Genomic DNA, 14,630 nt, shown 5'->3' with positions numbered 1-14,630 from the left:
CTCCGCTTTTTGTTGAGTTTAGCACGTCTAAGTGGTTCTGACAAAATAAAACTAAAGCACCGACTGATACATTCAACACCTGTTGACCGGAGTTAACCCTCATTTTTTGTTTGAACGGTGTTTACAGGTCTGCTGACCTATCCTAGGCCTGACGTCAACAGTAACCTTTGCACGCCATTGCGATTATTGGCCTAAATATTGCGCAGTTGGTCCAAGTACCACGGGGTAACAAGCATTTGGAGATACATTTACACAGACGCACTCCGAGGTCAGGCAAGTGCTTCAACAAAGGTATAATATTACAGCGTTTACTGGTAAATTGATGTAACGGTTTTTCCTTCTTTCCCATCATACGACGAATTCTACCTAGTGAAACCTTGGATACATTTTCATTCGTAGAAAAAAACACATGACAATTTTCTACAATTCAAGAGCATTTTAAGCGATCACGGTTCATCTTTAACTCACGTAGTCTCTCTTGACGTGAATTTTAATGTACATCCGGCGTGCTAAAGTTTAATCAAAAAAGCAGTCGTATACTTCTCTGTGTGTGACAGGAACTGTGAACAGTGGTTGCCAGCACGCGACGTCATAGATGTGTTCTCATTTAACCGTGGCAAGGCGTGTGTGACAAATCAGTATCGTTATTCTACTTGAGGTTGAACAAGCTATAGAGTAAAGCAGCACCGAGCTATAAACGCGACAGACATTCTATCAACATGTCTATGAAACCAGCTCACAAAGAAGGATATCTCTGGCGCTACGGTACGTACAACATTAATATTGTTCACCTATCCCAAACAAATCATTTATGAAAAAGTATAACTCTTTTAATTTATTTTCCATTTCTTTATTAGTTAAGACATGCAATCAAGCATTATTGATAAACACATATTTACTTTATGGTTAAAACATTTACAAATAATTTCATTAATTTCACACCAATGTTTATCTTTCATATATATCTCTTTGTGTGGTGAGTTTAATGATAAACATGGCATTCATTGTTCACTATAATAAGAAGTATTTTATGTATATGGTACCTAAGTTCCAAAGTAATTTATGGTGAGATAATATTGCTACCTTAGTAGTAAACGCTGCTCAGACAAAGACTTGTTTTTTCTCGGTCTTAATAAATTTATCACGCATGGTAACAAACCTGTCCAGTTGAACATACCAGTATCTTGAATTTTACTTTATTTCCGCCATCATTAATGGCGGTTTTAATGCTTAATTTAGATTAGAAGTAAGATTTATGTGTAACAAATACTTATCTGGCAAATAAATAGTTCTGCTTGCAAACAGTATACGGGACTCGATTCTGACATTGTCCCCAAGAGACGAAGAAGGACATTATCAGAATTGAATCTCGACTTTAATACTCCGGCTACTGACAGGACTCGTTTAGCAATTTAATCACTTGGTCCAGAACAAAAGACTTAATTGTCCCATGTAATCCTTGGGGCTTCACTTTTACGATAACAATAATGCACTGAGATAGAAACCGAAGTATTTTAATACAACCCACAAATGACAACAAAGTACAAAAGGTGCATGACATTTACTATAGTTTTCTTTTCTTTTTTAATTCATTTTCTTTATTTGTTTTGATTTTTTTTAAATCTTAGGTGGCCATCCATACAAAACATGGAAGTATTGGTACGCTTCACTATCGTACGATCTTCGCAAGGGCATCATAAAGCTAAGATGGAGTGGAACTCCCGATGATGCTAAAAAGCGGTCATTTCATTTGAACATGTCGACGCTGAGAGAGGGGGAACATTGCCAGAAGGAGATGTCAAAGATATTTCGTCAATTTGATCCGCTTGCTTGCAATGGTCATATTTTTGGTGTGTCGAGTAAAGATGGGAAACGTCACTATGTTATGGCTGACACGGGCAAAGAACTACAGTGAGTAATCTATTATTGTTGTTATTGTGGTTAAAAGAAGGAGTCTGTTATGTCGTTATATACGCTGAGGTAACGGTAGTTATGTCGTTGCTGTAGGTGTTGTTATTTCAATAATGTTTACGCCCAATAACAGTTTTGTGATGCTATTAACAAATCAGAATTAAAAAAGAAATAGGAAAATAACGCTCAACACTTTTCTGTGCATTTTTCTTTTGACTGGGAAATTCAACAGGTTTCAACATGTCAGCTGCTCTGAAACTTTTGGCTAAATGCCCCTTTGTTCTTTTATGTCTCGTACTAAATCTTAAAAAAATAACGTTTTAATTAGGTGTTAGGCCCCTTGCGTCGGCTGACGATATTAAATTACTGATCGAAACTGGTGAGACAGCAAGATAAGTTAATTAAGTTGTGTACTTTGATTGAGCAATGATGTGTGCCTATCGATTCCAACGGTTGTCTCAGCCGTGCTTTGTGACCCGTGTGGTTACATAGTAAAGTGACTGGGCGTTATCAATAGATTCCATAACATAAAGTTAGTGTAAATTGTAGCTCTATGACAATATCAGTGTATTTACTCCCGGGTATTTGCCATGCTGTGATTCTTCAAGTGCATGTTTATGTTATGGTTTATGTCAAACTAACAGCAAAACACATTGTATTTTCATCACAGGAGCTGGTTAGATGCCCTGAATGATATACAACAAATCATACAGCAAGCCAAACAAGTGAAAGAACAACAACACAAACACCGTACTTGGGGACTACGTATCGCACCGAAACAGTCGTGTAAAGAGTACAACACTACCGTGGACATTGCCAATGAAGAGAAATGCGATAATCAGGCGACAAAACAACAGAACACAATGATTTATGGATATTTCGACGGACACAAAATACACGCAAGAACTGAAAGCACTGGTTATGATTCATGATAGGTGGGGTCAAAGTTAATGTCTTCAGTCGAGGTCGTGTTGTATTAATACTGGCCTAATTGTAGGGTTCATCTACACAGTCGTTGAACGAACATTCTGAAGGAAACTGATTTTTTTCCCATGGTATCGGCTGTCAGACAATGAGAGTGAGACGAACACTTAGCAGCCCCCGCCCAACATCCAGGGGTTTATGACACATTGTCACATCCGTTACAATGGTATGTCAAATGAACTTGATGACTTTTTCGCTTGTGTAACTGCAACAACTAGCCAAGAATACAAAAAAAATACATATACTCGGTTTAATCGTGATTATGACTGTGTATTTGAATAATCATGCAAACATTTTGATTTTATGAAGACAAAAAAGTGTAAATGTCACATTTTTTCTGGCAGTTTTCATTGAATGTCAACCTTTTTCCTAATCGACAATATATCAATATCACTCGCCGTAAAAGAAGTGCACAATTTTGTCAGGAATTTATAATTGAATCGTCGGTCGCATCATAACAAAATCAAAATTATTAGGGTTAGGGATTTTCAGTAAAATATTTGCTGTTTGTGTCACCCTATTGAATTTCATAAGTTACATATTTACAGCCGGCCGCGACATCAATCGTCAGGTCAGTGACCTAACCGATAGGCGATGCTTTGCCACAACCATTGGCCAGTGGCCGTCACGTGATAATGCAAGTATCATAAACCCAGAACTTTACTAAACTGTTTCATCCTCCCTGGTGGAGTTGCTAAAACCACAAAATTTAAAAAGTGGTACAAACGAAGCGCGCTTTTGCGTGAATAGCTTTATTTTTTTCTGTCAAGATTGACCGCGGTTGTTGTGACCAGCAATCTAGCGTGGTTGTTCCTCTGTGAGGTGAGCAAACCTGCCTGGGCGTATAATCATGAATGTGCAATGTCTAAAAATTTTCAAGTAATCTGACAAATAACCTCTTTCGCAATCCAAGCGCTATCATACCAAGAACAAAATTGATATTCATCAACATTTCGATGATATAAGGTGTACTATTTTGAGTCGATGTATTGCCGTTATGTTTATCAGAGAATGACGTTTTTGTACACGTCTTATCGTGTAATATTAATAATCAGACAAACCTATCACCTCGAATCAGCAGCGTGATTTTTGATGTTTGCACTTTCCGAAGTATGATATATAACAGGCAGCTACGTCCATAGTGCAATATTTCCCTAACCAAAGATTTGTGTACTTTCGTGTTAAGAACGTGTTTGCTGCTGGAATGTTTGACATGTCTATACAGTAGACATTGTGTCTTGTATATGAATAAGATATTTGGGTTTTATGTTTTGAATGTATGTCATATTTTTCTTCTTTAAATAAAACTGAAGATAAACATTAAAAAAATGTGCGTTTTTGTGTTTGTTTGTAACATTGTCTAATTCTTTGCTAAATCATGGTTTGTAAAAGACATCTTCAACTCGTTTTCACGATATTGAGTTGATAAGCTATTTGAATCAAGTTGAAATACTCCCACTATAGTATGCCAATATCGATGCATGTCTTCAATGGAATGGTGTAGTAAATTCATATTCTGGTGATAGGTAACCATATTCTCAGCCATACGGCTATTTGAATGAGGATTTGATATTTGTTTTGGATTTTAAATTTATAACAATTTTATCATAGCTTCCTACTTGACAAATCAATGTGAAACGACATTTACCAAGTCTGACTCATTAAATTGCAAAAATAATAAATACATACATATATATATATATATATATATATATATATATATATATATATATATATATATATATATATATATATGTATATATATATATATATATATATATATATATATATATATATATATATATATATATATAATAACAAACATTTCACACATTTAATCTTTTGCAATTTATTGAGTCACAAACACAGACTTGGCATATGTTGTTCCACATTGCTTTCTCAAGTAGGAAGCCATAATAAATTGTTTTATAAATTAAATACTCAATCCTCATCAATATTGCCACTTTAAGTTGTTAGCCCACTTGATAGCATTACAGTGGTTCCCTCGACAGTTTATTATACAGGCCTAGAATAAATTATATGTCAGTGAATAGTTTATTTATTTGTCCTAAATACCAGGATTGAGTTCTGTCGCTATATTATAGTAATTGGTGGTAAAATATACTTCAGTGACTAGAATACAACACACATATTAATCTCCACCACAATAAAGCCCCCAAGACGTACAAACTCAGTTTGTGCCCCTTGGGTAGCCAGATTATTGTCGCATTGACATTTGATTTATGTCAAACACTGCTATAGTAAATTTGGTGAACATGTTTTAGGTTCTCACATGGTGGGTGTTCGTTAACGTCAACCCACTCAAAACTCCCCGGATGAGTCACCCCACCTTCACGGACGTCATGATTTCATACGATCACACGTAAAATGCGCCCGAATTGCGAATGACATTCTTTAAGCCTCTCACTTACGTTTTTAACATCTTGAGTGGTTGAAAGTACGAGAACAAAGGGAGCTGACAACAACAAAAAATGTTTATTTTTTTTTAATTCTTGAAAAGCATTGCCGATATACCCATATAGCTTCAGATACAGTCGCTCACAGATCTCGTCACAGTTAAGTTACTCTGGAAGCAATATGCGATTTCGAACAAATACAATTTCTTTCTCTTCTATGACACTGACACTTCATATAATGCCATTGATAAGCATGTTAGAAATAAAAAATGCAAAAAAACAAACACGTTGAACAAAAATCGTTACTGGAAAACTCTCGCCCTCCAGGAAGAGCTTGAGTGATGTTATAGTTAACGACTTCTTGTTATTTCATCGCTATGACGTCACAATACAAGAGTATACGACGAAGTTGAATTGTAACGTTAGAACTCACTCGCGTCTGTAGCGTCTTCTCCTGCTGTGCACGTTTGTCACTTGACACCCTTGCTGTTTGTCCGTATATCATATATCACTGCATCATCTGTACATGCTAACTTCTAAGAGTAGTGTACACGACCTCTTAAAAATGAATAGGCGCATGCGCATATAGGATTTACGCATCTCTTCGGCGAAATGACTCGTTTTGCGAGTATCTATTTAGCACGTTGTTGACAAGACTGTTGACTATTGAGTTTCAGGAACCTAAATTCTTTTGACAAGGGACACGCACGGACATTTGTGGTGAGGAAAGGATGGATTTGAAAGAAATTTTAATTTTTTCCCAGTATAGTTCATTTCAACTATACATGCATATGTATTCGTTTACGGAAATGAATTACTGCGACATTTAGCTCACATTAAATATAAGATAAGATAAGATAAGATAAGATAAGGTATGGTTTTATTACAACCGTATTCAAAATTGACAATTCTATTTGAGTATATAAGTGTAATAAAGATATTAGAGAACACTACCATGAAATAGGCTAATGTTAGAAGTATATAAGCAAAATAATGTTCTTGATTAGATATTCTACAAGAGATTAGATCCATATACAGAGAGCAATTATAATCGTTTTGTTTTGATTGCATTATAAATCTATATTACTCTTTCTATTGAATTCTGAATTGATGTTATTAGTTATGTATGTACATAATGACAAATGTATCACACAGCGCTGGTGGCCTTGGTGTAATCTCACACTATGAAATATTGCTACCCAAATCCAACAGTTTTATTAACCTAAAGTATTCATCAAATATGATTGAATGGTATGCGCAGCAGATTACTAATTGATAAGTTGCTCATCAGTGCGCCGCCACCGGTATGATCTCTCTCTCTCTCTCTCTCTCTCTCTCTCTCTCTCTCTCTCTCTCTCTCTCTCTCTCTCTCTCTCTCTCTCTCTCTCTCTCTCTCATATATATATATGTGTGTGTGTATGTGTGTCTGTGTCTGTGTCTGTGCACGTGTGCGTTTACCCACCCACTATCCACGCATCACAATATTTAACATTTCGTTTCACTATTTAGCTCTGCATTAGAAATTGTGTTTACATAAGCGTGAGACATCAAGCAAGTTAATTAACAATTCTTTATTATTTTCTTAAATTCTAATGACAAACTTAAATAATGACTCAAATGAATAAATATTCCGGTTTGCTATTACTCTGAAAGGATGAAATAACAGAACAATCAGAGACAAGAAGTTGGTTTTGTTAAAGAGGAAGAATGTGTTTGTAATTGGTATATTTATACATATAAAGTCATTCTCTTCAACAAAACCAATTGTGTGTGTGTGTGTGTGTGTGTGTGTGTGTGTGTGTGTGTGTGTGTGTGCGTTTGAACGTGTGTGTGTCTTTTTGAATTGGCAATTGCAAACGATTACCTATGCTATACTCTGATAAGGCGAAGTTCGTTAGACTGTTATCAGTGTATTTGTATATTTACTTAGATTTTTTTTTTGCGCCAACGGCGAAACTACCCTTATCCGCTCCGCTTTTGAAATCCGTACCCCTTGGCACCCGAAATTGCACGCAAAATGTATTATTATCAATAATTTTATTCATAAAGTTTGATTTCAAAAAATCGCAAGCAACTATCGACGCGTGTCTCTAATATTAGCTATATGTTATACAGTGTCGTAGGACGGTATACAACGTGCAAATTTAAGATGCTGCAAATCACAGAGTTGCTAGGACTAACACTATAATAATATTATTATTCCCTTTTGAAGTTTTATTGCATTCTCCCCAAACAATCAATAAATTAGTTAATTAGTATCAAGTAATTACTTAGATAATTAATACGTTTGATTTCCATGCATTGTTCCTTTTTTAATGAATTTTATTTATTGACCCGTTAATTAGACGATCAATGAAATAGATATCTGGGTCTAATTTTATTTACGTATATTTTCACCTACATACACCCTAGCCCTCAACGTTGTGGCAGTTTAATTCGAAATGATATTTAAATATTCAAATGTTCATTCCAATTGATTTATTGGACACACGTGTCTTGCATAGCGTGACAAATTAGGCACCGGATACTAGAATTAACACTCTGATAACCTCGTTCTGGTGTCATGGATACGACAGGGTCAGACGTTGGTGACTCCATTACATCACTTGACTAAGTCGGATATGACGTACCCAATATAACCGTTCGTGTGAGTGACAGAACTATCACTGTGCTTCCTCTGGTACATACTACCATATTTCACGCGTTTTATTCGCACCACCACGCTCTTTACGTTAATCATTCATCGCCCAAACTGTGTGTGTTTTTCACGCGAACGCTAAGCTCCTACACCTGTGACGGCCTCATATCGAAGCTCCAACTGTGACGTGGACAACTCAAAACGAACTCCGCTGATACACATCAGTCGGTATGTCTAACCGGCGTGTTTTAAAAGAAGGCTATGTCTGGCGATATTGTAAGTAACGTCACTGTTATGTTCTCATCTTCTGTAGCCCAATTTTTAAATCTGATATCAAATAATACATTACATACATATTTTAGTTGTTGGTAAACATTTTTCGTTACCTGGCTGTATCAATACAAACATCAATTTGCATATGATCTGTACCACCACCACCATCATCATCAATGATCACATACGCTGGTACGTTTTCCATAACGTCATAAGTTATTTTTAGCCGACCCTGTTTATTCCAATATTTTTTAAACTCTTGAAACCAACCGTACGTAGTTTGCCCTCGTCAATATTTGAAGTGACCTAAATTCCGTTCACGGCAAGCAAACTATGCTTACAGTTCAATACGTTACTATAGTAACAGCGGAGACATTTCAAAGTAGATTATGTTAAGAGATAGTATTTAGGACTATTGATTTTTAACGACTTAAATGGTCACGTGACTACAATAATGTGTCTGTGCCTACGCTAACAAAAACATTGCAGTGTGGGATGTGTTGTTTTCATTCGGAATTAATTTACAACATATCGCCTCATAGTCATTTCAGTATAAATGTGTAGATTTTCTCAAAAATTTCGCGACGAGATGACATTTTTATAATTTATGAGACACGTGGTTGTCGATTTATAGACAAAACATGCATTTTATTTTAAAAATTGTACTTTCCAGTTGACGTTAACCATTTTAAAAAAATGACAGTTGGTCTGTTTATTTTTGAAATCCAATTATCGGATTTTCAATTGCTACTTATATTGTGGAAATCATCTTCCACATTTAATTAATTTTCAAAATTACATTGTTGGCCTTTAAACTGTTGCTCGGTGCTAACTACGTAAATTGACCGCCTGTCCGACGTTGTCATTTCACAGTCGTATTGCGACCTTTGACACTTAGGAAAAAAATAAGACAATTTGTCAGATCAAATTACTTTTCGTGTCATACAAATTACAATACTTATCATCGACATTGAATATCGTATATTGTATCATACCAATGTGCTTATGTTGCAAGTCTAGAGATTTAACTACAAAAATAACCGTGCTAACATTGTTATACAGCATATTTGACGTGCAAATATCGTTATCTGGTCAAAACCTTGGGGTATACCATCCTAAGAAATGGTTTACTGTTTATTATTACATTTGTATATGTAGAAAGGGATTACTTGTTCTCATTCACAACTAGTAAAATCCCAACGGAAAATCAAGAACATATAAATTGAAACAGCCAACAACAACAACAACAACAACAACAACAACAACAACAACAACAACAACAACAAATATGTGGTCAATGTTGTCTCGTTATGATGGCAGAAAGCCTTTGCCGTTCCAACGTTTGCATATTTTCACAAGAGCATCTACTCAAAATAATTACTGTTATATCCCCAGTGGGTGTAACTGTTTCGTTTGCATTATTTTGAGTTGTTTGAGTGAGTGAGTGAGTGAGTGAGTGAGTGAGTACCCGTATAAAACATCGTGTCTCATGATCGAATTACCAAGGCATCTTCATTTCTCCTGTAACAAAGGTACCTATATATAGTGCATAGTAAACTTCACTGCGATTCTATATGCATGAAGTATTTAAAATAAACCAGATATATGGATAAAAATATACTAACCAGGAAGTACATCATCAGAATGACTGTAGGATGTTTAGTCTATCACAATTCCCTGGTAGTGATTCTGTTCCTCGTTTCATATCTTTTGTACGACCGCCTTTCATTTCCAGTTTCAGTGAACACCCAAATAGTTACCGTTATGGAATGCACGCAGCGGTCAAAACCACTAAATACAGTTTAAGTAAACCGAGCCATTTTATCACATTTTAATTCGACTTGGCAGACCACTTTTTATTTCCACGTTTTCAGTGAACACCCAAATAACGTAGTGAAACAAGTACAGCGGTCAAAACCAGTGGAAATAAAAGAATAAATCGAACAATTTTATCACGTCTTAAGTGGACTTGGTAAACCGCTTTTTACTTCCACTTTGTCAGGGAACACCCAAATGACGGAATTGAATACACAGCGGTCATGGTCAAAAATAGAAATAAACGAATGTATACACAGATGAAACCAAGCCATTTATCATATCTCAATCAGACTTGGGAGTGATGTGGTGTCATATTTTGCAATTAAGCGTGGTCAACAATAGAAGAGGGGATCTGAAACAAAGCGTTATTGCTTGACATTTTATAGGAACCCACGCTCAGTTTATGTACGTTTTGGGGGCGTATTTTTAAAAAGAAATTTTATTGTAGATTAAAAGATACCGCTTCTATTCTAATTACTGAAGTATATTTTTTACCAAAACTTGTTATGGGTAGAACTTAAACATGACATTTAGGCATGGTGTACTTATTATATAGTAACGATTCGATGTCAGAATTTATTGTACATATAATAAATATGTCGAGGAAACCGCTATGCTATCAAGTGTGCGTACTAACAATGCCGGAATATGACTCTTAATTGCCATCGAACGAAGGCATACATCGACAGTCTATTTCAAAATACCATGCAACTTTTCTGTTTGATACAACCACTCAGAAATCAATAAGAAACTGCAATACCACACTTAAATAGCAAGATAGCATTTTTTTGCTACATTTAGTCTAACTGAAATAAACTCCATGCAGACATTTTGGCGCCAATGTTTTTCTTCCTATCAAACTAAGACGTCCTTTGTGGTGTTCATTTTATGTCTGTTTGTTGGCATGTGTAGTTCATTTCACTTCAGACAAAATGTAGCAAGAAATTGTATTCATTCAATTTTCTTATCTTAAAATGCAGCATGTCAAGTTTCTTATTGGTTTCTGCGTAGTTGTATCAAACAGAAAAGCTGAACGGTATTGTGAAATTCACTGTAACATCATACTAGTATTGATTTTGTGTAGTGGCGTTTTTATTAATACAATGAGCAACAGCCAAGCATTGACGAGCAGAACTTGTTACAAACAGGGAAAGTAAACAACGGAATTGGGTTAATAACACTTGACACAACGTGATGGAAGTATAGAGACCTGTATTGCATTCCATCATTTGATAAGAACAATTTTATGGCCACTTTACATAGTAGTTCATCACGTTCACAAACAAATTTGAAGTTCCCCTGGCATTTCATGTACACATAAAGAGGTCATAGAACTGTTCTTACAAAGCCAAGACATGAAATGTTATACAAGTCTCTGCTGTTCCAAGCTTATTAATCCAATTCATTTGTTTACTTTCCCTGTTTGTAACAGGTTCCGTTCATCAATACTTCATGTCGGTAGTTGTATGCATATACGTATACTCCCTCGAGTTAAATAGCTTATAAATTGCTAATTTAACCTTCCAATAATTGTTGGTTTTGTCCCCAAACAGGTGTGACGTCATTTATGGTCAAGAAATGGAAGAGAAAATACTTGAGTTTAATAGAAGTGAACAATTATCAAGATATCCTCATAACTTGGGGTAAATCGAAAGACGTCGAGACAAAAACTTCATCGGCGATAAAAGAAGTAGTGGTTGGAAAGGACCTCGTAAGTGCTTGCAAGTACCGAGGACTAAGGGCACATAAACAGGGTTCAGGGGTCAAGTTTGCTGTAAAAGAAGCAAGTACAAATGATGTTCACTTTTTTATGGTTGACGACGTACAAGAATTACAGTAAGTATATTTTTGCTTGTCTGACCATCCCATTACTTGCCTGCATACCTGCATGCCTACATGTATAAATGTATGTTTATTGTGGATAGGACTGTTTTCTTACGTTTTTGTACACCGTATGTATGTATGTATGTATGTATGTATGTATGTATGTATGTCGTCTGTCTGTCTGTACGCACGCACGTACGTACGTACATGTTTGTCTGTCTGTCTGTCTGTTTATCTGTCTGTCTGTATGTACATACATAAATTACATGTATGTATGTATGTATGTATGTATGTATGTATGTATGTATGTATGTATGTATGTATTTGCCAGTGCGTACCTGTCTGTCTATGTATGTTCACCGATCAGCTCTCCATCTAAATTCAATTTATGTTTATTGTTGCGTCATTGCATTCTACCATGCTGTATCTCTGATGTATAGTTACGTAATCAAAATGAAATCATAAATTATAATTTTCATCATCTATATCCATCATTACATTATTTTAATCACTGTGAGTGGGTGAATTATATTAGATTTCAAACCGTAAACAGATAGAGAGCCATCTCACATTACTGTGTAACTACGTTATACAACTAGACAGTAAGTCTATATGCAGTCCTATAATACAAATACCATTGAAATGTATACAATACCCCTTGTAATTAGCTGAAGGTTATGAGGCCATCATTACCATACCAAATTTCACATTTCATCGCCATAATTAGTAACGCTAAATGACAACACGTGTGACATTTTGATATGTTGGAGGCGACAGACTTTTATAATTACATCATATGTAAACAGTTTCGTAAAGCCGGGGGGGATACAAGGATGCTACAGCTTGGATATTTTGAATTCGGAAACAACTAGAAATATTACATTAGCAGATTAATTGTGTAATTTCCCTGCTGAATATGCGTTAGTCATAACCTGGTTGTCTAAGCTATAATTATATCTGAATATCAGTTTTCATTTTTACAAATCTAGTTTCCCTTCCTCTGTTCTATGTTTTCTCAGTTTTTGGTTTCATTAATTTAAGTAGTTGAAAAAAGGGTTATCACAACTCGTCTGATCGCATCTGATCTCACTACTCACCAGTACCTAGAGCGCTAATATCTACGGTATTTGACCCAATTGGTCTGTTATTTCGTCATATCAAATTTATTCCATACAAGAATACAATTAGCACCGACTCCTTGATGTTAAGATGTGTAAACACGAGTAGTTCGAAACATTGTTTGTGTGTAATATTAGTCTTTCATTACATCATACATGTATATTTTATAATATTAATAAATTGAAACGATAGGTAAACTCTCTTGGATACCATGTATAACGTTTGGTTGTTGTGTGTACACGTGTCTGTGTTTGTGTCTGTGTCTCTGCCTGCCTGTCTCTGTCTGTCTGTCTGTCTCTCTGTCTGCATTTAAATGCGTGTGAATGTATGTATGTATGTATGTATGTATGTATGTATGTATGTATGTATGTATGTATGTATGTGTGTGTGTGTATGTATGTATGTATGTATGTATGTATGTATGAATGTATGTATGTATGTATGTATGTATGTATGTATGTGTGTGTATGAATGTATGTATGTATGTATGTGTGTATGTATGTATGTATGTATGTATGTATGTATGTATGTATGTATGTATGTATGTATGTATGTATGCATGCATGAGGACAGACATGTACTTTGGTAGGCATATGTATTGCTGTGTCTCTTTACGTGTCTTTATGTTTGTATGCGCTGTCTGTCAATATGTGTTTAATTGTTCTCCAACCAATTTAAATAGTTGATATGAATTTTGAAATTTAAATTTTAATAAGTTAAGTCATCAACCTGTCATGTAGACGGGTTCACCATGAGCATTTTAACTTCGTCCAAAGACCATAAGTTATGGTATTTTTTGATGCCCTGTAAAGCAGTCATAACAACTTTCAAGTTATCAATGTTTATATCCAGTACTATTTCTACAGCTGTATGTGTTTGTAATTATTGCACGTATTGTAAATACTGATAACGCTATCAATCTGTTTTAATTACCAGCCTGACACAAATATGTCTATTTTCTATTTTAATTTTAGGAGTTGGCTTCAAGCTTTCTACGAGGCTTTTATATTTATGCGTAATGACAGCGTTGGTGGTCTCGGGACATTTTCTGGTGCTAGCAGTAAAAGTGTATATGCGATGAGTACAACTTGCGAAGAAACTCATCTAAAACGCAACAGGCCATTGAGCGCAACCTTCCACCTCCGCTGACGACAACTACGGGCTAGTCAATTCTGGTGACATGACATTTAATATTATCATCTGCGCAATGAAAATATGACCATATTCCCGCTTCAGATGGCGCCCTGTATGTTCAATTATTTTAAAGTTGCGTTTACTTCGTTTTTATCTGTGATAAGTAATGCGTTACTAATATATATATATATATATATATATATATATATATATATATATATATATATATATATATTATCCCTTGCCAGGAAAACTAAGACACTATTTTAAGTCGTGGTCCCTAATGTAGTTATTAAGCGCATTTTTTCTTGCGGCAAGTGTAAGCAGCGCCCTCTAGTGTCGGGGATATGATCTACTGCGCTATACCACATCCAAAGAAATACAATCGAATTTCAAAACATGTACATGGAGTGTTAATTCGACCTTGTAAAACAAAATATATGTTATGTATATTAAAATGCAGAGAATTATCATTTCCCAAAGTTAATTTTAAGGAATGTTGATACATTTCC

General features: G+C 35.3%; 2 protein-coding genes across 2 annotated transcripts; both read left to right on the top strand.

Annotated features, from left to right (window-relative positions):
• Window positions 1-380: 380 nt before the first annotated feature.
• Window positions 381-4,202, top strand: LOC144450753 (uncharacterized). The gene is made up of 3 exons (XM_078141462.1): window positions 381-765; window positions 1,629-1,911; window positions 2,582-4,202. Exons 1-3 carry the CDS (start codon window positions 720-722, stop codon window positions 2,841-2,843), a joined length of 591 nt encoding a protein of 196 aa, XP_077997588.1. The 5' UTR covers window positions 381-719; the 3' UTR covers window positions 2,844-4,202.
• Window positions 4,203-7,922: 3,720 nt separating this feature from the next.
• On the top strand, window positions 7,923-14,309 carry LOC144450754 (uncharacterized). The gene is made up of 3 exons (XM_078141463.1): window positions 7,923-8,226; window positions 11,595-11,877; window positions 13,959-14,309. The coding sequence occupies exons 1-3, from the start codon at window positions 8,181-8,183 to the stop codon at window positions 14,131-14,133; spliced, it is 504 nt and encodes a 167-aa protein (XP_077997589.1). The 5' UTR covers window positions 7,923-8,180; the 3' UTR covers window positions 14,134-14,309.
• The last annotated feature ends 321 nt before the right edge of the window (window positions 14,310-14,630 follow it).

The sequence above is a fragment of the Glandiceps talaboti genome, chromosome 20, assembly GCF_964340395.1.
Source record: "Glandiceps talaboti chromosome 20, keGlaTala1.1, whole genome shotgun sequence".
Classification (NCBI taxonomy): Eukaryota; Metazoa; Hemichordata; class Enteropneusta; family Spengelidae; genus Glandiceps; species Glandiceps talaboti.
Note: the sequence above shows the minus strand (reverse complement) of the source record. Positions and strands in the feature narration are given on the sequence as shown.

Coding starts and splice junctions, on each gene's coding strand:
- LOC144450754 (XM_078141463.1), top strand. CDS start 8,181: ATGTCTAACCGGCGTGTTTTAAAAGAAGGCTATGTCTGGCGATATT. Junction 8,227..11,594: donor AGGCTATGTCTGGCGATATT/GTAAGTAACGTC, acceptor GTCCCCAAACAG/GTGTGACGTCATTTATGGTC. Junction 11,878..13,958: donor GACGACGTACAAGAATTACA/GTAAGTATATTT, acceptor TTTTAATTTTAG/GAGTTGGCTTCAAGCTTTCT.
- LOC144450753 (XM_078141462.1), top strand. CDS start 720: ATGTCTATGAAACCAGCTCACAAAGAAGGATATCTCTGGCGCTACG. Junction 766..1,628: donor AGGATATCTCTGGCGCTACG/GTACGTACAACA, acceptor TTTAAATCTTAG/GTGGCCATCCATACAAAACA. Junction 1,912..2,581: donor GACACGGGCAAAGAACTACA/GTGAGTAATCTA, acceptor TTTTCATCACAG/GAGCTGGTTAGATGCCCTGA.